Source organism: Psammomys obesus, unplaced genomic scaffold (assembly GCF_907164565.1).
Source record: "Psammomys obesus unplaced genomic scaffold, mPsaObe1.curated_primary_1811, whole genome shotgun sequence".
In the NCBI taxonomy this organism is placed as follows: Eukaryota; Metazoa; Chordata; class Mammalia; order Rodentia; family Muridae; genus Psammomys; species Psammomys obesus.
The window spans coordinates 349,006-375,635 of NW_026590062.1; the positions used below are offsets into that span (position 1 = coordinate 349,006).

Here is a 26,630-nt window from a genome sequence, read left to right on the forward strand (position 1 = left end):
CTCTGAAGCCCTTCCCACCATGTAGCTGCTTCTCTTCCATGCTGGCTTAACTCAAATGGCAAAGGGCATGGTTTTCCCCTTCCTCCTCCCTTCCTTTCCCCTCCCCGTCCTCCTTTTCCTCCTCCTCCTGATCCTTTCGAAGCAGGGTCTCACCATGACACTCTGGCTGGCCTAGATCTTGACAGGATAGCCTTGTACTCACAGAGATCCAGCTTCTGCTTCCCCTGTGCTGGGATTAAGGGTGTTTGTCTGCCCTGAAGTTTATCTGGTAAAACTCTAATACAATTCTCTTCAAGCTTAAAAAAAAAAAAAAGCTGACCAGGCCCTAAGGAGAAAGTACCTTCCCCAGACAGTCAGACACCAGCATGCCCGTCCTCTAAGGTCTGCCATGAAGACCCGGAAGTTGTTTAACAGGCTGTTCTGGGAATGAGAAATAACAGAACTTTCCCATTTTGAACACCAGTTCTGAACTGACTCCTCATGGCCTCCACTACTCAGAGCTATGGCTTCTGCAAGTCAGGTGTCCATGGAATACTGCTCCTGGCCCACCATCACACCATGACCACAGTGGGTCCCCAGAATCACCCCTGCAGTCTTCAGATACGTAACTGGAACAGAATATTGGAGTCAGGTTTCACACAAATAATAGAACTACCATAAGTGAATGAGAGAGAGAGACATGGGGGAGAGAGGTGTGGAAAGGTGGGGAGAGAGGTGTGGAAAGGTGGGGGGAGCCTGTGAACCAGGGCTCAAATGCACCCACTGAAAGCCAGTTTCTCCCTGGCCATTCCTTGATGGCCCAATATACTCCTGTAATGGCCAAATAATATTCTGTGCTGTGCATAAACCATTGTTGGTTTATTTAATCAGCCACAGAGGCCATTTGGATTGATCCACTTTTTAGTCTGACGACAGAAACATCTGGGACCTAGTGGATGCTAACGGCCCAGAAGATGAGGTTAGAGGCAAGAGATCTGGTATTGGGACAAACAGATCCCATGGCCAGGACCCCTGGGGACATGTTGCTGTGTCTCACTGTCCTCTGGATGCTGCAGAAGTAGGGGGCCATCCCTACAGCGGCCAGGACGCATCCCCTAACCAGAGAAGACATCATCTGAGACATTGCTCCGTTCTGCTCTTCTGTAACCGCAGCAAGAATTTCTCATGCAAATCAAGTCAGTGCATCGACTCAAGCACTGTGGCCTCATGAGTTTATTTTGGAGCAGAGCAATAGTAAAAAGTCATTACTGGCTATAATAGCCTTGGTGGGGAATTTGGCCCCTCTCTCCCTCAGAAATCATCCCGGGGTTGTCGTTGTTGCTAAGAAGACGAGAGACATACCTGTTATACATTGGGATCAGACCTTAACCAGTCGAGTACCTGCTATTAAAATTCAAAAATGCCATTGACATCTTGTTACGGTTAGCTTTGTGAACTGAAAAAAATAAATGCATCTTTATTGTCCTTTATAAAAGGACAACTGCTTTTTAATTCTGCTGTGATCTCAGATGGATATTTACTGCTGCCTTTCAGTCAGTGAGAGCAGAATGTTTCTGTTAAATTCGGTGCAGACCAATGTCTTTTCATTCCTTTTATTGGTAAGATTCAGGTCTGAAGAAGGCTGGGGAGGAGAAGGCATGAGCAGCCTTCACTGACTTCAGCATCAGGCGCCACTGAAGACCATGGCAAGTCTCTCAGAGTGCGCTGGCCTGGGGGAGACAAAGCCCTGGGTGCTGACAGATGCCTTTGTTCTGAGGCCAAATCCACCACGCAGAGCTTAGGAGGTCAAAGTGTGTTAAGCGGCCCACAGTCCACAAGTAGCTTCTGGTCTGCATTTGGGCTCTGCTTTTTCTTCATCTTTTCAGTCTTTTTTAATCCTGCCTGACAGGCTTAGCACACTCCACCCTGTGCCCACCCTTCCACACATGCAAAGTGTCATCACGATGGTGGCTGCTCGCTCCCCACCCTTGCCTGGTCCTTTAGTGATCTTTGCCTCTCCGTGCTGCTGCTTCCCAGGGTTATGCACATTGATGGATTGTTTTATTTTGCTTTGCTTTGTTTTGTTTTGAGATGAGTTTTCTCTGTGCAGCCCTGGCTGGCCTGGGACTCACTCTGTAGAACAGGCTGCTGCCCTTGAACCAGAGATCCACCTGCCTCTGCCTCCCAAGTGCTGCTAGGATTAAAGACATGAGCCACTGCCACTTGGCTGACACTGATGGATTTTTGGTACCTAGATAATTAGCATATCTATTCATGATTTCAACAAAATGCTGAAAGGCTTTTTACTGCCATTTTTAAGTGTGTGGGTTTAAATTGAAATATTACACGGCAATTGGCAGTCTGTTGACTACAGCTGCAGAGCTGTGTGCTCTGCAACTTCAGAGCTTGTCACTCAGACAGATGCTAGTAAAGGTTCAAGGAGCCAAGTAAAGTGCAACTTACACAACTGAGCTGTGTAGCCCTGAATCCACGTACACCAACAAGACAAGACACTGAAGGCGGAAGGCTAGGGAGTGACATGTGGAAAACAATGACCAAGACACTGTTATCTGTTGGAGTCATACAACCAAAGCCAAGCTCTTAGACTCTGGTCTGTACTGTTCGCTATGATATATAATTACGCCACGCAACCTATCTGGTGTAAGGTTTATTTGGGGAAGAGGAGAGAGGACTTAGGGCCTGGAGAAGGGTAGAGGCAGACATTGGACACATCGACAGGTAGACAGACAAGGGCAGAGCCATGAGGGCAGAAAAGGACAGACAGAGAAAAGGCAGGGAACAGAGAAAGAACAGAGCGACTGAGAGTGCTGGGGTCCTTTTCTGGCCTGCGACCATCTGGCGGCACTTGGTGATGACACAAGGCGTTGCTGGGCCCCCGGGGGCAGGCCCACAGAATCACCTGCACAACACTGTTCTGCCAGGGCCTGAGGCATATAAGGACAGATCCAAGGCAGCTGGAGAAATGGCTTCTCACTATACCAGAGCACACTGACGTTGGCGGGAACAAGAAGCATGGAAGTGCTGAAGGGGTGGAGAGGTGTGGTCTCATAGGCAGACAGGACTCCAGGCCACATCCCGGTGACACCCTCACTTGGTATCTCTCCCTCCCCAGGACACCCGCCATGATTGGCTGCTCATTTGTGGTGGACCGGGAGTACTTCAGGGACATTGGCCTGCTGGACCCAGGCATGGAGGTGTACGGCGCAGAGAACATTGAGCTGGGGATGCGGGTGAGTAGGCGGAGGGCTGGCATGATTTGGGAAGCCAAGACTGTGCCCAGGGGTGGGCCCGAGGCCTCGAGCTGCGTGGAAGACTATGTAAGCCAAGACAGAGGCGCCGTGGGAGTCCTCGCCAGCGCTTTCTAAGTGAAGATCTGCCTGTGAGCCAATCAAAGCAGATGGCACCCGTCTGTCTGTCAGTGCTCCAAACTGTCACTTCCTGTGCTAGGCACATTGGTTGGTGGGATTGCCTGGGGAAAAGTCTCATCCTAGAGCAGGGGGCCCAGGTGGACACAGTGGGGAAAATTAGTCCTCCAGCTAGCTAGATACAGCTCAACACACCTACCACCTTGGTTACAGGGGGGAGGTAGCGCATCCACAGAAGGCACAGGTGTCTCTATGAGAGGAGCATCAGAACAGCCTGCAGTGGCAGTGACAGGCAGAGCTGAGCACAGGGGCCTCCCAGAGGGTGGACCTTGACCTCAAGCAGAGAGGTTGTGGAATGGAGATTAAGCAGCTGTGAGCTGTTATGCAGCCCCTGTGAGTCAATGTGGTTACAACCGGAGTCCCAAGCCTCTGTGTCCCTAGGGCACTGGGCCTCTTGGAACCATCAGTAACAGATGTGCTGTACACCTCATAGCTAGGTTTTATGGCTACAGAAGGAACAGGAGCTGACGGCCTGCCTTTCCACATCCTGGCTTCTAGGGAAGGCGATGACCGAGAAAAGAAAGTGCGACCCTTAGAGGGGAAGACAGAATAGGACATGAAGCAGAGAGGAGGCAGGGTGGGCACCCTGATCACGGGGAAGACATTAGGGAAACACTCTAGAGAGCCACAGGAGCCCAGACAGCAAGGCAGGATGTGGCAGGCAAGGACTGACAAATGCAAGACTCTGAGGCAGTGTGGCTGTACCTCAGAGATGGGGGAAGAGGAGCTGTATCCAGGGCTTGAAGCACCAAACTCCAGGGCTGCTGATGCTTTTTCCCAGGATGCCTCTGACTTGTAGCATGGGAGAGGGAGTACAAGATGTAGCTGAGAAGAATTGAGAAAGAGGTAGAGATGGGGAGTAGGCCAGCTCCTCAGACTCTGAGCTACCCTGAAAGAGGACAGCCGTGTTTGCTGGTGGGCAGTGGACAGAGTGGTGGAAAACCGCTTCCCTGAAATATTGGTCTTGAGCATGTGGAAGGATGAGGTGTCTCAGGGGTGGTGGTGCTGACTGAGTGTATCGCACAGATGTTGACATACTTTTTTAAAACTCTTGTTTACATTTCTTATATCTCTTTCTCCCTACTCCACCCCAATCCCTTCCAACACAAGGTAGGAGAGAGAAAGGGCTAGTGGGAGAGGGTGCACAGTTCTCTCAGCTGCTTCCTGCTGGTTAGGCTGGTCAGGTTCCTTGGAGCCAGTCCAATCCTCAGTTCAGAAGATCTCCAACTTTTTGCCTCACTGCAACAACAGCCACAGGAGCCAAAGTGGGAGAGGAGGGAAGTAGCAGCCTTGTTCTTTCTTCAGCTCCTTAACACTCTCTGGGCCCTGGCATTTATTCTGTCTCCAGAGTCCTCAGATTCAAACTATCTGCAGCTGGCAAAGAGCACCTCTCAGAGCCCGCATGAGTCAAATAGTTTGCTGCTGTGGGCCATCAGTCCCACATCCCACACCTGGGACCAAAACAAAACCCATGTTTATGTCCACAACACACAGGCCCTTATGTCCCTCCAAGTACAGCATCCACGCAGTCTTGTCACTCTGAGAGAGACCTCACGAAGCCTTCCCCACGCCTCAGTTGCTCCATCTGTGTTGCGAGTATTTGTGAAGAAAACAGTTGTCCAACACCTTGTTTTATTCTAAAAAAAAAAAAAAAAAATCAGGTTGGAATTGGAAGCCAGCAAGTCAGCGCTCTGCTCACACTGGGAAAGGCTCAGGGACAGAGGCTGCGTGTGGCAGGCCTGTGCTAGGCTCTGACCTCCTGGGGGACAACAGGCAGACTGAGAGGAAAGCTTGAGATCAATTTAGAGTTTCGTGGGAAAACCCAAGGACAGGTAAGCTGTGACGGTCACAGCTGGTGGAAGGAAGGGAGTGGGGAAGATAAGCAGGCACAGAGGTCAGCCGCATGGTGGCAGGCAGCCAGACTGTGGGGAGGGAAACTCTAGGGAGAGTAGGGAAGTCCTAAGCTTGCACAGTCAGGCTCTGACCAGCATCCCAGATAAAAAGGAGAAGAGAGCGGATTGTTAATCTTTCTGGGTCAGAATGCACAAAGGCGGGCAGACCCAGCAGAACCCACGGCTCACAGGCACTTCGCTGAGGAGCTGAAATTCCGGGAAGGAATGTTGTAGAAATAATTGTCCTTTTCATTGAGAAATCTCTCTGCATACCTAGAGATGAAGGAGAGGCTTTTTACCAAAGTGCACAGCCTACTAGGGCTGATGGCCAAATATGAGTTGGCCGCTAATAGATTTTACTAAGTTGGCAAAATCTAAGTAAAACTTAGGCTCGTGCAATTTTACAGTCATCCTTAAATCTCTTTTAGGTCCGGGTCCCAGGTTACACTTGGAGCAATGTAAACAGACTGGAGACTACAAGTCTGGCTGCTTGGGCAGATGGGTGATTCTCCATAACAAGATATTGCTAGAATGATTTAAGTAAACCAGCGTTGTTCTTGTCAACTAGCTGTTATCTGGGTTCATCCTGTCCATCTGGCAGAACTATGCTTTTCTCCAGAAGAGAACTGGGGGCTTAATGGCAGGCCAGGAATTAACATTGGCTATGGCCCTGCACTGCCCCTTGAGCATGTCAGAGGCACGCTCTTTGGGGAAGAGCCTAACAGCTGCTCAGTCTTGGTAAACAAACATTCTAGCATTGTCAATTTGCTTATCTCTAACAGGCCTGGCTAGCAAACTACTCATTTTTGGAGTATTTGGGGGCAGCACCCCTTAACTAAAAGTCTGCTTTGTGTGATTTTATATCTCCAAGGCAAATCTATTAACAAATCCTTTATAAGAACAGCTCTGTTGCTTTGAGTTTTTTCTGTATCAGGAAAAGCACATACTCTTAAGGTGAACCCACCTTTCTAGGGTAGTTCTGACCTGCCCCACTGTTAACTCTTAAGGGAGGAGATAAGACCATGGCTCCAGCTAGAGGTAAATTCTGCTCTTCACAGAGACCTGCACACGGAATTCAAGAGGGTGCAATCACAGGCCCACATGCTCTATGACTGCGTGTCGCCCAGACCGCTCATGTGTAAAGCGCACAAGTGAGCCGAGCGAGTGTATTCTATTTTTATTCCTGACTGCGTTTAGAGGGGCATGCATGGAAATGGACAGTTTTAGCAAGATAAAATAAATCAGAGAAGGAAGGGAGGGAGGTGGGACAGGGTGACATACTTACAAAACCCAGCAGAGCTGGGCAATAGGGAGGCTGGCTCTCCTCTGAACCAGGCTGCTCTGCTTTCCTGCCCTACCCTAAGGCTTGGAAGGCTGAGCCCAAGATGCTCTGTTTCCATTGTTAAAGATTGGAGTCTGAATTCCAAAGGGCCCTGCAGGGAGGAACTCTACATCATCCAGGGACCAAGAGTGCTGGGAGGGGGCCCCAAACCCGGAGCCTGCTGCACAGGCCTGGCCTATGGAGAGGAAACAAGGTGACATGTCCTCCCTCCAAGGCACCCAATTATATTCCACCTGACACCCGTGTGGCTCCAGGTCCCTTTAACTGTGGGGGCAGCCCCCTGCTAAGCCAGGGCATCCTGGGATTTGGGCAGCTCCAGCATCACCCTCTCTCGTAGTACTTGGATGATCTGGAAGCAAACAGAAAGTCAGGACAGACCCAAGGTGGAGACGGCAGAAGACTGGGGGATGACGGTGGGTGCAAGCCATCATCGCTGGCTGGCCCTTCACAGCGTGCCTGTGCCTTACACTGGAAGGGGGCGGACGGCACAGGGGTGATTGAGAGGGTAGAGCGGCAGCCAGGAACTGCCTGTGGGGTGAGGTCTTCTGGATTCCTTTCGTTCTTTAAGCAGGTGGATGGAGAGTAGCTTTTTCAGGAGAGAAAGCTGCTGCTGGGGCCTTGGAAATAAAAGACAAAGGAAGTCAGAAGTGAGCAGAGAGCTGAGCAGGTATGGGGCTCACCTCCATGATGACTCGGGAGAGCGGGCTCGTTGTCATCTTCAGGGAAAGCAGTGACCACGCCCAAGCCTTGGGGTCTTGGTGGACTGGCATGCTGTGTCCTGGGACTCTGTACTGGCCTCCTGTCTTAGTTACTCTTGCTGTGACCAAATCCCCCCCCCCAAAAAAAAAGAGAGGGAGAGAGAGAGAGAGAGAGAGAGAGAGAGAAAGAAAAGTTATTTTGGCTTATAGCTTGAAAGTGCAGCCTGCCACCGTGGGCTGAAGTCAGAGCAACAGGAGTATGAGGCAGCTAATCTCACTGTGTCCAGGAAGCAGATAGATGGACACTGGTTCTCAGCTGCTTTCTCTTCTATTCAGTCTGGTCCCCCAACCCGTGGGATGGAGCTGTCCACACTTGAAGGGGGAGATCTTCCTTCCTCAGATAACCGAGTCTAGAAATTTCCTCACAGACAGGCCCAGAGGTGTTTTCATGGTGATGTTAAGTTCTATCAAGTCGGCAGTCGCAAGTCTAAAAGTCCCAGCGCTCACCCCGCTGGATGATTGATGCCTCTTCCTGTCCAGGGCCCATGCCTCCACATGTCCCGATGTGAGAACTTGGCTGTGGCTGTGGTGTCTCCAAGGACCTGCTGTCCTGTCATGGCTCACTTATTCATGGGCTGAGATCCATGCTGCGGAGTAATATAACACCCCATCATCGAAATGCTTGCCTACAGCATTTACAGTGTTACCAATAGCTGATGGGTCCTTCTGCTCTACCCACATAGGAAGCCTGAGTAGCAGGGAGATGCTCTCTCAGGGCTTAGCAGTTCTGGGCCTTGTATCACCCAAGGCCTGGGGACTGGACTGGCAGACCCAGAGGCTCACGGCTCCAGGCCTTCAGAAGGCAGAACCGCAATGCTCTCGACACTCCAGCTGGAGGCGTATTGCCCTGGGCCTTAACTCTACCAGCAGCCCAGGCACTTGGCAGCTTCTGTCCTCCTCGGCTTCCGGCCGCAGACGGAAGCTCAGAGCAGCTGGTGATACAGCTCTGAAGCAAGCTGTGAGTACTGGGCCCTTTGGCCTAGAGTGACAAGAGTCACAGCTCTCAGGCTTTGGATGTCAGGATCTTTAGCCCTTAAAGCTTTGCAGCTCTGCAGTTCTTCCAGCGACCAGAGCCCGTACTTCCTTGTCTACGGCTCTCTTCTTTCTTCCTTTTCCCAGTCTCGACTCCCCACCTGCTCTCGCTTGGTCGCGACCTGTGCTCCTCTGTGTTGTTTCTGCTCCCTGTCCCTTCACCCTTGACCCTCCGTGGAGCTCTCGCTGCCTCTTGTCGCTGCTCCTGCAGCATCCACCACCAGTTCAGCCTGTGGCTGTCACGTCTGGCCGCAGCACAGAAGGGAGTCTCCCAGAGACTCACAAACAGCTGAACAGTTTGCTTACACAGCCAGAAAGTGGGTGTGGCCAGGGTGTGGGCACCAATTACTGCAACCCTTTGTACAAATTGAGGGACTGTGCCTACCTAGTCATGGCATAGGTCCTCTGGCACCAATCAGCTGTCCACTGTGCAAACGGATAATGATGCTTGCTCCAATCACTGTCCTGTTTCTACAGCGCTCTTAACCACTGAGCTATCTCTTCAGCCCCAAGAACACACTTTCTGAAAGTGGCTTTACAGAATAAGAACAGGGTCTCAGCTGGGCAGTGGTGGTACACACCTTTAATCCCACCACTCAGGAGGCAGAGGCAGGTGGATCTCTGTGAATTAGAGGCCAGCCTGGTGTACATAGTGAGTTCCAGGACAGCCAGGGCTACACACATAGAAACACTGTCTCAAAAAACAAAAATCAAAAAGACAGCATCTCACAGTCTCTTCCTTATCCTTCCTTGTAAAAAATCAGTTCAGAGGCTAAGGCAAGTTCCTGCAAGGCGTCCTGGTCCAGCGGTGATTCTCAGAACAGCACGGAGCACAGGTGCTGCTCCTCAGGCCGGAGGCAGTTTACAGCACAGAGGCGAGCGCTTGAGTTTCTGCTCTGCAGCTGGCTTCCCAGACCAGACTTCGTTAGATTTTATCCTGACCTTTATTAAACTTAATGGACGTGACAGAATCATTTCCCCCTAATTGGCTCCAGGACTTTCCTCATTAGGGGACGTGCAGCTGGCATTTCTACAATCACAGGAATGAAAATTGACCTGTAGACCACAGAGTCCCTCTAATTGGGTTGAGTCGATTAGAAAGGCCACGTGTGCCATCGTCTTAATCACAGGTCAGAGACGGTGAGAACAGGGAATGGGTGGCAGAGCAGGGGCCTGTGGCTGCAGGCACATATCCTGAACAGGTATACACACCCGCTCGCTAAACTGCACACCACAGAAGTCCGTGCACTGTTTTTTCTCTACCGGGGACACTTTACCCCGCAGGCCTCACAGCTTGGCTTGTCCCCACTGTTCCTTCATGTCCTCATGGAAATTCCTCAGCCCCTCCATGCTTCTGTTTAGCCAAAGCACATGCAGTCTGCATGGGAAGAGTTCTGTCTGTTGGCTAGGGGAGCCCCTCAAGGGCGTACATTTCCCTGGCATGATTCTCTGCTAGGTCATGCCACCTGCAACTCCCAGAACATACCACAAGAGTCTGTAGGTAGCTCCCTTCTCCTCACCCTTTCCAGCCAGTGCTGCCACTGGCTTTAGACCAATCCTGAATTCATTCCTGAGCTACCATGGTGCACCATGGTGACACCAAGGACTTTTAGACTTGGGAGATAAAAATGTTTGCACTGAGCTATATCTCCAGGCCTTATGAGAGCAAAGAGGGCAGACAGGAGACAGGAAGCTAAAACTGAGCAGTTAATTTGACGAGCACTAACAAGGTGTGAGCCTGAGGCAGGGAGCAGGCCGTTCCCAGGACATTTGAGGCCCGAGAGGGCATCTGATCTGAGCCCGAGGTGAGGGGGGCTGAGCCAGCACCTTAGGGTTGTGTGTCAGATCTGAGCTTATCACCACACTGTTGCTATCTATATTGGGGTGCCTCCGCTGCCCCCTGCAAGTGGGTGGCCTAGAAGCAGCCTGCTTCCAACAGCTCTGACATTACCTGATTTAGGCTGCCAAGAGCTTTAAGGAGCACTGGCTACATGGCCACTCAACCATGCAAGCAGCAGGGCTAGCCTGGGCACATCTGACAAAGCACACTGTGTGCCATGCAGCTGCCGTCCTCACTGAGAACGCCCATGTGGGGCAGAGCAGAGGGGTCCCTTGCTTTCTGGGTGTTGGACAAGAGTGGCCATACGCTGAGCCGCCTCACCGGTCAGCTAGCGGGGTCCCAACAAAGCCCCAGCCGTGGTGAATAGGCATTGCCCAGCACAGGCGGGGGGGAGGTGAGGACGAGGGTTAGCTGCTGCCTCGGGTGTCACAGGCACCGTGTCTTCAAAGCTCGCCGAGACTGGCGTTCCAGGTGGACTCTGGTTGTGTATCTGTTGCACTCCATCTGTCTCAGCCTGTCTCCCCATCAGAGGAGCACATGAGAGCTAACTCCTGGAGCGGTTTAAGGACTGAATGCTGTGGTGCTCACGGAGGCCGTGACAGAGGCTTGCCCACCCTCTTCAGTTTTACTTCCCTTTGTGAGATCGGCTCAAATAGAACCGGAATGGCCCACAGTTTGTCAGAGGCGTGCCCCTGCTCAGAGCCTGTTTGTGGATATGCGTGTGTTACTTATGCCTGTGCCTTTAGGTGTGGGCCTGCAGATGTCCCCGAGGTGACCCATTGGCACAGCACGTCTGCTCCAGACATGTATCCATACTTCCTTGTCCTCTTCTACATCCTCAGACTAGTGGTACCTGCCTGACAGGTACTTGTGGCCTCTCTGTGTCACCAGCCCAGAAATGGTGGCTTGGTCTGACTACCCTCACAGCCCAGTCAACCCCTCGTAATATGTCTCTGGAAATGGAGTTACCCAGTAAGATGTGACTAGTATTTTTACAGCTTTTGATATAGATGCTACACCCTTTTTTTTGGCCCTCAAAAGGATATATGTATATGTGTGTGTTATATTTCACTGTGGGTATATGTATGTGTGTATATGTGAGTACGTATATATGGATGTGGTGTCTGGTATATGTGTATGTGTGTGCACGCATGTGGTATATGTTTGTGTATTATACATAGATTATACATCTATATGTACATGTGAGCGTAGTATGTACATATGTGGAATGAGTAGTGCCTGTGTGTGTCTGTGTGTTGTATGTATGCATTGTGATACATCTGGGCATTCATGTGGTATATGTACGTATGTGTGTGTGCATGTGTATGGTGTACAATGTGGTCTTTGTGCATCCTTGTATAGGTGTGGTATGTGTATGTGTATACGTATTTATGTGTGTATGGTATGTGTGTACGTGTATGGTATGTGTGTGTTGTGGTCTTTCTGTAGGTGTGTGGAATGTGTTGTGTGTGCACGTATGATCTATGCATGTGAATGGGTACCTGAGTGTGGTGTGTGTGGAATATTTTCTTGGCAGCGATGCCTGGGGAAGGCCACTGTCTAGGCCCTGTGACACGTGGGGGCTGATCAGCTGTCCTTTTCATGCTCTGCAAACGAGACAGACACTGAGGACGTGGCTTCGTGGTTTTGAATAAGCGTGAAGCCGTGTGTGCATGTGTTCACCATATGTCTTCCCCTCCCTGGCTGTGTGGCTTGCCTGCCCCTCCTTCTGGCCCTCAGGGAGATCAGCTCCCTGTGGGGGGGGGAAGCCCCTTCCTGTTGCATCTGGCTTCCATTCTGGGCGCTGGGCCTCTCCCGGTGCTCTCTGGAGGGACAGCTTGAAGCCAACAGCCCTTTAAATACCTTCCTGTTGGCAGCACACAATCCCCGCTCTACAGGCTTATCTGCGAGCCGGGCTTGTACAGGCCTGAGGTCCTTGTTGCCGCTACACTGTTTTAAAGTAGAGTACCCTCTCCTTTGCCCCAAGAACACTGTTGTGCACTCTGTGTGTGTATACATGTGTGTGTTGGTGTGTGGTGTGTGCGCATGTGTTGATGTATGAGTAGTATGTACATATATGTATGTTTGTGTATATATACAGGTGCATATGTGTTTTGTGTATATAGGTATGTTGTGTCTGTTTTCAGCTGTCTACTTTTAGCCATTACCTTATTGTTTTATAAAACACTTTTTGACTTTTTGTCTAGTGACTGATTATGTCCTCATTATCTGTCTAGGATTTTCTTGGCCATCCTCTTGTTTTCATTCCTGTGTTATGGTTTGAAAATGAAATGCCCCCCCCCCCCACAGGTTTGTGTATTGCAGGCGTGGTCCCCAGCTAGTGGTACAATTTTGGGAGGTGATGAAAACTTTAAGGAGGTGGGACCGTGCTGGAGGAAGTAGATCACAGGATGGGGCACATCACACCCAAGGCCCTTTCTGTGTCTCCCTGTCCATGAGGCAAACAGCCTTGCTCCCGCCATGCTGCTCAGCCTCACCTCATGCCCACAGCAGCGGAGTCAAATGACTACAGTGCAACCTCTGAGGCCATGAGTGACAATTACACCTTCTCCTTCCTGAATTGGTTTCTCTCAGGCATTGTTACTTGTGAAATTGCCTGTGAAACTTGTCAACACTTAAAAAATCCCATTGCCTCTGCTGTGGTTGAGTTCAACGTGATGTGTTTGTGTGGGCCACAGGACACTATTTTGATGGAAGGAGGGACTGGCACAGGACAAAAAGGGGATGGGCCAGACTTTCCTAGAGAAGCAAACTGGCAAGACATAGGTGGACCTTGGAACCAGCTCACAATTATATATAGGTGCTGAGAAGTCTCAAGGTCTGTGTCGGCTCCGGGAGCTCAGGGAGCTAAGGGTACAAGTCCCAGTTCAAAATGTTGACTTGATGCAGTCTAGCCCCAGGGTCAGGCTGAGCGCAAACTCCTCTCCCTCTCTCCATCTTCTCTGGCCTACTTGTCACGCAGGTGTGTGGCAGCCCTTACCCAACACACTCCAGATAACACTTGTTCAACGATCTCATTCCTGGGCAGAGAGAAGGCAACATAAATGAGCCATTTGTTGGCCCAGCTCAAGACAATCATGGAGGTTAGATGTGGAGAGCTAAGTATAATTGAAATGAGTGGAGCAAGCCTGAGCTTGGAACCCAGAGTGCGAATTCCATTCCTACCGCAGAGCTGCACGTGGTGAAGGGCTTCAGTGTCTGTTCGCCAAGAAAGCAAGCTACTCCACTTTCTGTTGGATACATGTGTTTGCTTAGGCTACCAGAAGCTGTACATGATAGTTATCTTCAGTTCATTGTCTCTGGAGCACCCAACAGCAGCAGCTTAAGCAAGGAAACATCTATTTGGATGCGAGGTTTTATACAGTCTCAGTCCATCATGTTGGGGAAGGCATGGAACAGAAGTAGGTGTGTCTTTGGTGGCAGGAACGTGAGGTGGGCATTCACATCATGGATGACTAGAGTGCAACAGGAAGCAGGCTTCACCCCTACGGATTCAATCCCTGTAGCCTGGTCCCCTCAGTATTTTCACAAGTTGTCAAAACAGCAAGACATACTGGTAAGAAATTGTCTAAAAATGAGCTGGGGTGGCTGGGGGTCCCAATTCAGTTGTTTTTAGGCAACTGGTACCTTTTTTAACCAACTCAAGTCAGCTTTAGGTTGGCTCTGGCAAACTGGGTGGGGAGGTAGTTATTGAGAGTGTCTACCCGGAGCACTGAGGGGGGTGGATGGATACAAATGGATACAACATGGAGAGAAATCAGGCATGACAGGCAATCCCAAGGGGGGGGGGGCAGCCTGATGCCCAAGTCCTGGTGGATACACCTTCCTCTAACACATGCAAAGTGCCTGGGCCCCTGGGTTAGCCAACATACAATGGGCATGTCAGGTGGGCCCTACGCCTCTAACCAGGTCCAACCCTCTCACCCCAGGTGTGGCAGTGTGGCGGCAGCATGGAGGTACTCCCCTGCTCCCGTGTGGCCCACATCGAGCGTACCAAGAAGCCATACAACAACGACATTGACTACTATGCCAAGCGAAACGCGCTGAGAGCTGCGGAGGTGTGGATGGATGATTTCAAGTCCCACGTGTACATGGCGTGGAACATCCCCATGACAGTAAGGCGGGTGCTGGGTGGGGTGGGCAGATAGGAGGAAGCGCGTGGACCCTGGGAAGGGAACTGAAATGAGGGACTCCGGAATACTGGGCCACATCCAGGCAGCCTTCCCCGCTCGGTAGCTCGTATAGGAAAGGGCTTCTCACTGTGGCCTACCTTCTCTGTAGGTAACTGTTTGGGCTACAAGTAGCCACCAAAGGTTGTAAGTACAGGTCAGCCACTCCCTAAGCCTCACCCCAGTGTCCCATGCCAGTCCAGCTGGTCCAGCCTCTCCCTTCTCTCCTTGCACCATAGTCAGAACCAGGCCTTGTATCCTGATTCGGTGTAAATGTGTACTTTCTCCTGTTTGGATATTTTTTTATTAAAGAGGGTCTTACTCTGCTGCCCAGTTGGCCTTGACTCAATAGTCTGCTTCTCCCCGCTTGTACCGAGGTCACAGATGTGCCTCGCCACGTCTGGCCTACTTAATCTTTTGAAATGCCTCTCTTCACCCTCCTAAGTTGGCTCACCTTTACTAAGGCAGCACACCTGGCACTGGATAGCCTCATGGAGCATCTGCGCTGCGCCACACCCCACCCCTGCAACCCTGCCGAGATGCACAGGACTGACCACCCTAACCCAGGACCTGCACGGTCTGCTTCCGGGCTTCCCTCCAGCCTCAAAGCTCAGGGTCCCCGTAGAATGGACGGTCTTAACCGTAGAGGCAAAGCCTAAGGATCCTGTTGTCTAGAACAAAGCTGATTTGGAAAATACCCATCTATATCTCTGTTAACATTGGAAGAGAACATGGGACATCACAGTCAATCATGGGAGCCACACATGAGGTGCCCTAGCCCCTGATCCACTTAGTCAAGTTAGAGGGAAGTCATGTTCCTCGCCTGATTTGCCTTTTTATGGCCTGTGATCCCAGGGTCACTTGGAAGTGCCCCAACTCACTTAATCCTCAAAACAAGGCAATCCAAGTGTCTAGTCTTGCAAGTGTGGAAACCGAGGCACAGTGAGGATAAGAGACTATTCCAAGGCCACAATACAAAAAGTGACAGGACTCAAAGTAGGTAGCCTAGGCCTAAGCCTGCTCTACCCTGACCTGAGGGGAGATGGAGCCTCAGAGAGTCCTGGATGGGGCAGGAGTTCTCAAGCTACCTCATCTTGATAGCTCAGGGCCCACAAAGAGTACTGGGCCCCACAGGAACTCGGTGAAAAGACCATCAACTCAGCAGAGCTGCTGTGTAGGCATAGCTATGGAGGAAAGGCATGGATCCACAGCACCCACGGTCCCCTCCTAGCCTTCCCAGCACTGACATGCCTATGAGTGGAGCTGCCCTGTGTTCCCCAAGCTTCTGTGTCTGGGGCTCAGTCATGGTGACAACACCCCCCCCCCAGGAGTCAAACTGAGTCCACCTGATACTTTGTGGTCTGGGGCCCCACCATGAGTGTCCCTCACTGAAGCACAGGCAAAGCCAACACAGACCAGGCAGGAAGGACAGAGCCCAGGTCTCTTCCCCAAAGCAGGGCAGGTATGCCTAGGCCAAATCGGTACCCATAGCCAGAATCCTCTGTCAGCTCCAGGTCAGGAGGCCAAGATGAGGCCGTGTGACCCAAGGCTACAACTGGGGCCACTCTTAAGGGTGGGGAAAGACCGAACCACAGGGTAAAATGGATCTGCAGCGCTTATACTCTCCTGCATGCTTGTGCCCATAGAACCCAGGAGTGGACTTCGGGGACGTGTCTGAGAGGTTGGCCCTGCGCCAGAGGTTGAAATGCCGCAGCTTTAAATGGTACCTGGAGAACGTGTACCCTGAGATGAGGATCTACAACAACACCCTCACGTACGGAGAGGTACCGCCTCTGCACAGGGCCCTGCTGGGGTGTTGGGCTTTCTGCCCGCTACCCCAGACCTATGCCCCGAGATCCCATGCCCCAGCGTCCTGTGCCCTGATACCATAGTCTCACCTGCATGAACGCGTATATTCTTGTGCACGTTCTCCAACCCTGAGACCCCAAATAGCGTGGGTATGCTCGTGTTGATGAGCACCACTACTGAGTCCACACAGAAACCTAGCCACACGTTTGCATGCGGAAATATACCCCGGATAAATGGGCCAGTGAGATGGCTCAGCAGGCGGAGGTGCTTCTGGCCTGAGGACTATGTTTAGACCCCGGGACCTACAAGGTAGAAGCAGAAAACCAACTCCCTCAAGTTGCCCTCTGACCTCCACATGCACACCATAACAAGCATGCATCCACACACAAAATGAATACTAGTTAATTAATTAATTGAAGTTTTTTTTTTCTTTGAGTCTCTCTTTGTAGCCTTGGCTGTCCTAGAACTTTCAATGTAGACCATGTTGGTATCAAGCTCACAGAGATCCACCTGCTGGGATTAAAAGTGTGCACTTCAGTGCTGGCAAAATAAATAAAAAAATTTAAAGGAATATTCCCAAATAGATAGGTCTATGTATACATAATGATATGTATAAACATTCACGCATGCTTATACGTGTGTACATAGACATGCAATCGCACACGTGCTGACGAATGCGTGAGATAGAATGCATGCCTATCACACACACTCACACATCCATACACATATCAAGATCCGTGTGTGCACAAATGCATTATTACATGTGAACCCGCATTCATACGTGTATGAATACACGAACTTATATACATGTGTGCAGCCTGTTTAGTCACTCATACGTGCGTTGTATATATATGTATATGTGTGTGTGTATATGTCTATATATGTACATATGGTGTTTATCACATGCATACCTGTGCATGAGGCCATACAAACACATGCTGAAGCATGTACTCCTATGAGTAAGGTGCACGCACGGGTGCATACTGTTCCTGATCATGTACACAGAGCTCCCCAAACACTCACTTTCATCCATGTATAAGAGCCTCCATCAAACATGGAGTGCACACATAGTGACATTCACACAAATGCATGCATTATGAGCACAGACAGAAGCATGCATGCTGGAGAGCCGGCACACCAGCTGTAGTGTCACCCCGGGCTCCCCAGTGCACAGCTGTGCACAGAGCCTTCTCTAAAGCCAGGGAGCAGGCGCCGCTTTCCTACCTCGGCCCAGGTCTGGAATCTAAGGTGTCTCACTACAGAACTGGCAGGGAGAAGGGACGGCATCCCCACAGACAGCAAAACCTCCTGTTCCCAGCTTCTCAGCTGCAGGAGTGCAGCCCAGTGTCCCCACAGGCAGGTGGCTTACATGCTGGCCCCGAGACAGCACTTGGGGACAGGGTTGGTGGGCCTGGTGGGCAGTCCTTGCAGAACCATTACCCTTTGGTGTTACCCCTTAGCCAGATCCAGCCTATGGGCACAAAGCTTTCCCCGGAAGTGCAAGTGGAGAGAGAAGCAACTGTTTCCCTACTCTCTTGCTGTCCTTCCCATTTCTGTCCACTGTGGGATCCGTACCCAACTCTAGATGCTGCGACCTGAGGACTTTTCCTGTTCTAGGGTCAGGCCCACGGGTCCCTTTAGGGAGCTGTGCTCTGTGATTGATGTGTTGCAAACTGCACAGCCCGGAACTCAATGGGGTGAAACAGAATACAGCTCTCCTGGGACAGAGTCCAAGGTCACCACTGTTCTGCTTGGCATGGGCTACAGTGTGGGTGCCGCCATGCTTGTTACATAGGCTAGAGATCATGTGGCCGTTGGTTGGGTCGTGTCACTCTGCCACCAGCTGGGAGCTGGAGTGAGCGTTCCAAGTGTGTCCTCTGCGGAAACCTGCAACTATCTCCTGAGCTGAGGGCTGCACACAGTCCCTTTTGCTGCAGTCCTTAGCCAAAGTGTCTTGGCAAAATAGCCTCTGCATCTGCTCAGGAGGAGATGCTAGGGCAGGGATGTTGCTGAGCTAGGGACCCAAGCCATTCTATAACAAATCCAGCCTCACCTACTGGGGCCAGCTAACTCTCCATACACTCACAGGACATAGTGAGAAGCACAGTCGTCTCTCCTCAGGCCGCCGAGGGAGCCAGGGCTGCCTCACCTGGCCTTTTTTTCTACCTCCTTCCCATGTACCCATACTACACCACACTCCTGCCCTACCCCAGGCAGATGCCAAGCCCCAGGGTTTTTATCCAAAGGGAAGAATTCTGGATATGAATTTCATCCCTGTGTCATCACAGGCAGCCCACAGCCAGCTACCAAGTGGTCACCTCTTCCCGTTAGTGGGAGACAGGGTGAGAGAGCTCCTGAAAGCCTTTCCTCCTCAGTGACTTGCAGTTTCTCTGCTGCTTCTGGGTATAGGTGAGAAACAGCAAAGCCAGTGGCTACTGCCTGGATCAGGGGGCAGAAGACGATGACCGAGCCATCCTCTATCCCTGCCACGGCATGTCCTCACAGGTAGGCAGTGCCTAGGCCTCATAGTGAAGGACAGGTGGGCATGGAATGGGTCACAGAGAGTCCCTGTGCTTTTGGAGCCAAGCTCAAAAGAGGCTGGAGCAGCCTGGGACTCTGAAGGCAGCAGGTGCCGAAAGTTAAGATGGTGAGTCATGAACAGCCCTGTGCCTCGGTTTCCCCATCAGTTAAATGGGACAGAGGCAGCACGAGCTTTCTCTGGTGGTCTTGTGGATTAACTGGACGTCATGATGAGGTACTGCCTGGTCTAGACACGGTGGAGGGAAAAAAGTTGTTTTCCGTTCCGTTCTCATTAGGTCAGCCAAGAGGCTTCCAGACTCAACTCAGTGCCTTGTGCTGCTCAGGGCTGGGGTCGTTCACCTCAAGGTGGCTGGTCCCATTCTGCTGCTGTTGACAATGGCATCTCCTCAGCAGGAGCTGATCTCAGTAGACCTGTCTTCTCTGAACCTGAGCCTCATTCATGAACATCCATGGGGGTAGACTCTGGATCTCTGTGAGCCCCTGGTTTTGCTGTGTTCCCCATGGATAGAGACAGCCATTGTCTGCTAGATAGATAGCCAATACCTGCTGGGTGCTTTTTAAATCTCGGGCTGCAAGATGCCTGCTTTGAGACAATGGCCCCGGTGAGTGGGAGATTGCGTTCCTCCATGCCACCCACTGTGGTGGCCTTGTTAAGCTGTCTGGACTGGCTCCTCCCACTGGGTTTTCAGCACAGTGGTCTCCCTTTGAAGGCAAAGGGTGCTAAGAGTGGAGTTGCAGAATGCTGTCCCTCCAGTCTCTTGTCAAAACCTGGGTGTCAGCCCCTGGCTGGCACCATTTTCTCAGGTCCAAGATGAGCAAGCCTGTGCTGGTGGAACGTGAGCCCCTAAAAAGATGCCTTGTGAAGTGACCAGGGTGGACATGGCCACGTCAACACCATGTTCTCTGCTAGAGAGAGCGTTGATGAAGGCCTGGCCATGGATACACAGGCAGGAGGAGGAACCTTGGGCCTGAACCTTGGTTCCACTCACAGCTCCCCTGTCTCCCCAGCTGGTGCGCTACAACGCTGATGGCCTCCTGCAGCTGGGACCCCTGGGCTCTACAGCCTTTCTGCCAGACTCCAAGTGCCTGGTAGATGATGGCCGGGGACGCATGCCCACCCTGAAGAAGTGTGAGGATGTAGCCAGGCCTACCCAGAAGCTATGGGACTTCACCCAGGTCAGTGTGGGGGACGGGGGGCTGACAGCTCTGGGAAGTTAGACTTCGTGGCTTCGGGCAAATACCAAGAGAAACAGCTGGAGGGAGAGATGTATTTGAGCTCATGGTTCCTGAGGGTTCACCATAGCAGCAGAGCAGGGCAGCTCACATCACGGTAGGAGGGAGAAAAGGAGACTATACCAGCTGGCTTCCTCCTTGCCATCTGCTATTTCATCTGGACCCCAGCCCACAGGGTATATGAGGACTGCACTTGTCTGGTTAACCTTTGCAAACAACCCACCCCCACCCCAGACACACCAGAGGTGTGTTTACTGCCCTAGGCACTTCTCAATCATGAGATAGCCAAAGTCTCTTGCCCATGGTACAGAAAGTTTATAAAACTGGCTCAGAGTCACACGGGAAGAGAGAGGCGCAGCCTTGCCTGTCCCAGCACCTCGACTCGGGCAGAGAGAGAAGACGGGTTTAAGAAACCACTCAAGGCTCTGATGCGTTTGAATCTGACCATTGCCCCACCACCCCTCACCTCAAGCCCCAGTCCTCTGGGTCTCTGGCCTGATGCAGGTCCGGTCCACTCATCATCCCTTCCTGTACACCCTGACCCGCTCAGCACCAGCCTCTATGGGCCACATACCCTCTGATCTTCTCCTGGCCCCCAGCCTCTAAAGATCCCACACAGAGGTTCCCTTGGGAGTTTTCTGCTGCCCTGAGCAATTTGTAGGAGCAGAGAGACAGGGTTTGGCTACTCTGGTGTAGGGTTTAGTTACCACTGTTGTTTGCTAAGCCACCGAGGACCTAAGGTTCCCAGGAGGCTGGCTGGGTGGACAGTGAGGGCCAGCTTGGAGAACCTGCTGAAGATGGCTCCAAAATTACCAGACTTAAGCCAGGGAGGCACAAAGATACCAAGTAATTAAAGGGACCCAAGTAATTAAAGGGCACCTGGGAAAAGGACAGCCTTACAGTCCCTAGATGTGTTCTTAGAAGCTCTTTGAACGCCAGAGAACTGAAGAGAATAGCTGGCACCTGGCCGAAGCCGGGAAGGACAGCTGCGTCTTCATGGTGGTAGTATAGGAAGCAGGGTGGGACCAGGATCACCCCTCAATGGGAACACAGCCTGAACTCCCAAACTGACTCTGTTTCTCCTGTCCTACAGAGTGGCCCCATCGTGAGCCGAGACACAGGTCGGTGTCTGGAGGTAGAGATGTCTAAAGACGCCAACTTTGGGCTTCGGTTAGTGGTACAGCGCTGCTCAGGGCAGAAGTGGATGATCCGAAACTGGATCAAACATACCAGGCACTGACCTCTGCCCCCACCCCACCATGACACACTCTGGCCCTTGGATGCTTGATGGCTGCAGGAGTCAGGTCCTGGACTGGAGCCAGGATGGGAACTTCTCTCCCACTCCCACAGACCCAGAGCAGTGTGGGCCCTTGCACACCTCAGGGCTGGGCCCTGTCACCTGGGACAGCAGAGGCCTGGGAACAGCAGCTCCAGCCTGCATTAGGAACCAAACTTTTCTGGAACAAGCAGCTCTGCCTGGGGGAGGACATCTGAGGACAACGCACACCCATGCCAAATCACGTGCCTTTTCTACAGTGTTTCCCAACCGGCTGCAAAGGAGAGCCGCCACGCATGTGCTAAGTCCCTGTACATAACCTACATGGAAACCAACTCAGCTATCCAGTGCTGAGGGCGGGTGCACCCTCATGCCAAGCACCCTGTCCTCCTGGCAATTTCAGGCCTCCCAGCCTAGCTGCCCCCTCACACACCCACTCAGCCTCACCATAACCTAAGGCGAACTTAGAGGGTGGCCCTTGTGCTCTGGTAACAAGGAGTGGGAAGGGACCACAGGGATAGACAGACACAGTAAGCAACACCTGCACTTTTCCTTCCTGAGGGTTAGCTTGCCATCACTGGGCATGGGTCTCAGCCTGGGAAGTGAGTCTGTTGTTGCTCTGCCATTTCTGCAGCAGGCATCACCAAATGATCCCTCCGGACCCTCACTTGTTTTATAAATAAAGTTTTATCGGCATACAGCCATCCCTGTTGTCTGAGATAATCGTGGCTGCAGTGTTTGAGCTGCAGCACACAGCAGAGACCGTGCTACATGGCTCCGAATGACTTGAACGTTAGGGAACTCTTCCAGATGCCTTTGTTAGCATGTGTTCGCTCTTGTAGTGCAGCAGAACTGGCCTCACTGTGTTATAGCCCAGCTGGTGAGGCGGCAGGGTAGACATGGAGGCACTGGCCTTGGAACTGTTTGTCTCTGTTGTCATCCCTGCTGGCCAGAGCTGGAAGATGTGGTCTATCACTGGGCAGCTGGACTTTGCAGCTGAAAGCCAGGGTTTCTAAGATACAGGGCAGGAGAGTTGTATGAATACAGTGAGTGTCTGCATAGACAGTGGCCCATCATGCCCTCTTTGCAATCACTGACACTCTTGGCCATTGACTAGTCACCACAGTGCCAATACTAAGCATTGACAGGCACCATTCTGGCTGGGAAGCTAGAGGTAGGTGCGCTTTGTGGTAGGGCTCTGGCTTTGGCCACTACCCTAAAACCCTGGCATTCCAGGGTTTCCAAACTGGTCTTAGCAGCAATGCTTCCTAAATAAGAACAGTGAGAGCACCTTGTCCCTTGCTAGGAGGAAGTAGACTGTCTCTCCCTTAGCCCCCATCAGACATCTGAACTCACCACTCACTGCTGGCTACAGAGGACACTGCTGGCTTCCTATGCCCCTCCATGGCATCAGCAGGAAAGGATGGTTTCTATTCAACTGGGCCTCCCTCTGTCACACCGTGTTCATACCTGTTTTAGCTGAGCAGCCCAGATTTCAGAGGGGCCATGGGCCTGTCAGTGCCTCTCCTAACATGTTTCTTTCCAGGAAAGAAGGTGTCCAATCTCATCTTGCTCAGGATATCAGATTCAGGAAGGAAACTGCTACAAGGGCCAGCAAACGTCAGGGCATCCCTCAACTGCTCCGATGTGGGCCAAGTTTCATAGTTCAGGCTCCCGGCCTCTTAGAGGGAGCTATTTCCAGAGGTGTACCATAATCCTCTCTTATCATGAGGGAGACACAGACGAATGTCTCCTTCCTTCCAAAGCTCCTCTGGGACCCCAGAACATAGCTCCTGAGTCCCTCCCCTCCTGTAGCCTGAGAAGCTCTGGGCTTCATGTATCATTCTCAGCAGGGGGTCCTCACTACCCTCCAACCACAAGACTACCTCCTTCTGGTCCAGATCTTCCCAGAGTTCTCATAGGAGAACACAGGAAAAAAAATCCACAGGCCTGATGTTCATATGAGGTGAGGAGGTGATACTGACATCCATTACTGAGAAAACATGGTCTGTGCCTTCATATGGAAAATGTTACAGGCTCAACGCCACAGAGCTGTCTTGATGTGTAGAGGAATTTCAATTCAGAACATGGCTGTTCTGGCAAGAGATCACATCCAAAGACCTTCTAGATCTGTGTGATCCAGCTGGAATACAAACAGGCCTTTAATCCGGGAGAGAGAGGCAAGCAGATCTGAGTGAGTTTAAGGCCAGACTTGTATAGAACAAGTTTCAGGTTAAAAAAAGAAAGAAAGAAAGCTAAGGTCCAGGTGTAGTGGTACAGGCCTTTATTCCCAAACAATGGCGGTAAAGTTAGTTTATAGAAGAAAGCACCCATGTTTGAAAGTGATAACTAATTGAGTGGCAGAAAAAGTGATGAATCAGAGAAAGACTTGACAAACTAGGATACTCCTAACTCTCACAAGAAGAGAGAGGAAAGGGAAGCTACTTAAGGGACAATGAGAAAGAGAGGCGGCAGTTATACCCGGGATGGTAATAGAGAGATGGGTTACAGAGAGAGAGAACTTAGGTGAAGATGGAATGAGCCAGAGAATGAGGAGCCAGAAGATTAGAGCGGACCACTTGAGTTAGTTTGAGACCAAACAGAGCAACCTAGAGGTGGAGAGAAAAGCCAAATTGAATAAGTTATCTGGAAGAGGAGTTTGAGCCAGAACAGCTGAGTTGAACCAGCCAGCCCAAAGCTCAGTAAGAACAAGAAGGGGTGAGCTTATCAAGCAGTAAGTCTCAGAGGCTGAAAACATTCTAGGCCGGGGTTAGATTGTAGGGATAGCATCTCTACAATCTAGGTAGAAGCTTCCATGGCTAGGCCTAGGTTAGCAGAAGGAGGCAATTAGCCTCCAAGACAACAACTGAAACAGGCAAATAAAAGTTGATTTTACATTGATGTGTACCCACTGGACAAATTACAGTAAAGTGAGGCCACCAGGCTATAGCCATACAGGATTGATCTCTCTCTCCTTCTCTCTCTCTCTCTTTCACACACACACATACACACACACACACACACACACACACACACACACACACACACACAGTTGTCAAACCTTCACAAACCAGATACCTGTCTTCCTCAGCATCTTCCTGGCCTGGGAAGGACTGTGAAGCAGGGCTGAGACATCCATTTCCCTGGCCTGAGGCCTTTTATCTGCTATGGCACAGGCACAATAGGGCACCTGCTTTGTGAGATACTTCGGTCTCTTACAGTCCTCACCTGCTCACAAATGAGTATATTTCTCTGACACCTACCTGCCCAAGAATGCTAGGGGACAGTTCAGGCCAAAGATGAAGAAAGGGTGTTGAGGGGGATGGAGAAGGTCCTGCTTCAGCTTAGTGCTTCTTGGTTTTGCTATGGTGGGTAAATGTACTTGTTGGCCTAGACCCTGTCTGTCCCAGAGATGTTCCATGCTGGGATCAGCTTGAATTCATGGTGACATGGGGCATGCATGTGTGTTGGTTCTTCAACCATAAATCTTGGGTTCAGAGTAATATCTAATACCATTGTGGGCTGAGCTAAAGCCAGCGAGGGGGAGGAAGGAGGAGAGAGGAAAGAAAGAGGAAGAAAGCTATTTACATTGATGTGACATTCAGGTCTCTATATACATTTAAGTTGCACTGAGAACATAGGCTGACCAAGCAGAGGCTGACCAAGCAGAGGCCCAGAGGAAGAAAGTGAAGTTGTACAAGACACCCACAGTCCCAGGGTACATGAGGTATACCTCTCCATGCCCAAACTGGGTTCCTGAAGTACAAGTTTCTGGTTTCCTTGAAGACTCATTTGTGTCAAGTGATGTTTTGCTGGAAGCTGTCTTGTGAGAGGGCACATGATGTTTTGCTGAGAGCTGTCTGTGCTAGGGGGTGGCTTTAGCCAGCTGAAAACATCCGTGGGTGGACTTTGAGGAGAAGAGATATATAGAAGCCGATGGATAGTGAGACAGACACTTTTTGGATCGAAATCACTGTGCTAGTCTTCGTTCTTCGACACTTCACAGAGAAAAAACATTGCATTCTCTCGGGGCAATCCAGCTGAGTCTTGTGGCTTTTGCTGACTTGTCCCAAACTGCTGAATCATGCTGATTGGTGTTGCTGTTTGGCATTTGGACTAGACTGCTGGTATCCGGATAACAAAGCGTGGACTCACCCCAAGGAACTACTTATAAAAAATCCACAACCCACCTTTCCTTTATTTCCTAAATAAAGTAGGTTTGTTAAAAAAACCTAAGCCTATAGGCTCCATCCATCCTGCCTGGCTACCTCTCATTGTTTCTTCTTCTCTTCTTTCCTTCCTCTCTTCTTTCTTTCTTACACAACAGTCATGTTTTAAATGGCAATAATCAAACAAATACAATTTAATAAGACTGAATGAGTCTGTTTCTTTCATTAATTCAATTATAAATCGGCTTCACAGCTAGTGTGGAAGAATCCATGCAGTTTGGGCAGAAAATGGCTCATTTGTGGCCAGAACTCTGGCTGTTCTAGGAGACAGAACAGGAAGGACTCCCCAGGAGAGCACTTACGTGCAGGGCGCTGCTGTTTTCTTCTGCTCTTGGTAGGCACGATGCATCAGAATTTAATTCTGCCTAATAAAAATGTTCAACTTGCCAGCAAAAGCTTCGCTGATGGCTCAGACTGTCTTTGGGAGTGGGCCCCATGGGAAGCAACCAGACTCAGTGAGCACAAGGGAATAGTAATGACAAATCTCACCTGGCACCTGGCACTCAGCACCCAGGTGGCATCCAGGCTTCCCAAGAGGAATCTTTTGGTGCCTACCTTCCGCCCTTTGATCTGTACCCACACCCTTCTTCTCCCACTGGGGAGCAGCTCAAAAGTTTCCATGCCTCCTTCCTGCACTGGTATCCTGTGGCTACCACAGAAAGGGCCACCCATCGTGGAATCACAGTGACAGGCATGTGACCTCTCCCTGTTCCAGAGGCCAAGCACCTGCTGAAGGACGGGAAGGAACAAGGCTTCAGGCAGGATCCTGCTTCCAGAGGTGATGAGCCCTCTTGGGTTGTGGCACTCCAGGCTCTGCCTCCATCATCATCTCTCTGTCGCCCTCCTGTCGTAAGGACAGCAGCCCCTAGCTGTCTAGCTCCAGTTTGACCTCCACTCATATTACATTTGCAAAGATCCTACTTCTAAGTAAGGTCCTTAGGTGCTAGAGAACAGGAACTTGGAGAAGACAGCATCATCATGTTCTCCTTTCAGAACAAACCCAGAAACTTCCCTGATCTCGCAGAGGAACTAAGTGGTACCTGGGCCATGAATTGAATGGAGT

The 26,630-nt window shown here is 51.0% G+C and overlaps 1 protein-coding gene across 1 annotated transcript in view; it reads left to right on the forward strand.

The window, feature by feature from the left end:
• Positions 1 to 22,036, forward strand: part of Galnt9 (polypeptide N-acetylgalactosaminyltransferase 9) — a 71,019-nt gene extending 48,983 nt beyond the window's left edge. The window contains exons 6-11 of the mRNA XM_055606462.1: positions 3,113 to 3,230; positions 14,240 to 14,425; positions 16,126 to 16,263; positions 18,698 to 18,793; positions 19,838 to 20,005; positions 21,156 to 22,036. Of these exons, the coding sequence (XP_055462437.1) occupies positions 3,113 to 3,230; positions 14,240 to 14,425; positions 16,126 to 16,263; positions 18,698 to 18,793; positions 19,838 to 20,005; positions 21,156 to 21,302 (853 nt within the window). The 3' untranslated portion in view covers positions 21,303 to 22,036. The remainder of the gene's footprint in view (positions 1 to 3,112; positions 3,231 to 14,239; positions 14,426 to 16,125; positions 16,264 to 18,697; positions 18,794 to 19,837; positions 20,006 to 21,155) is intronic.
• The last annotated feature ends 4,594 nt before the right edge of the window (positions 22,037 to 26,630 follow it).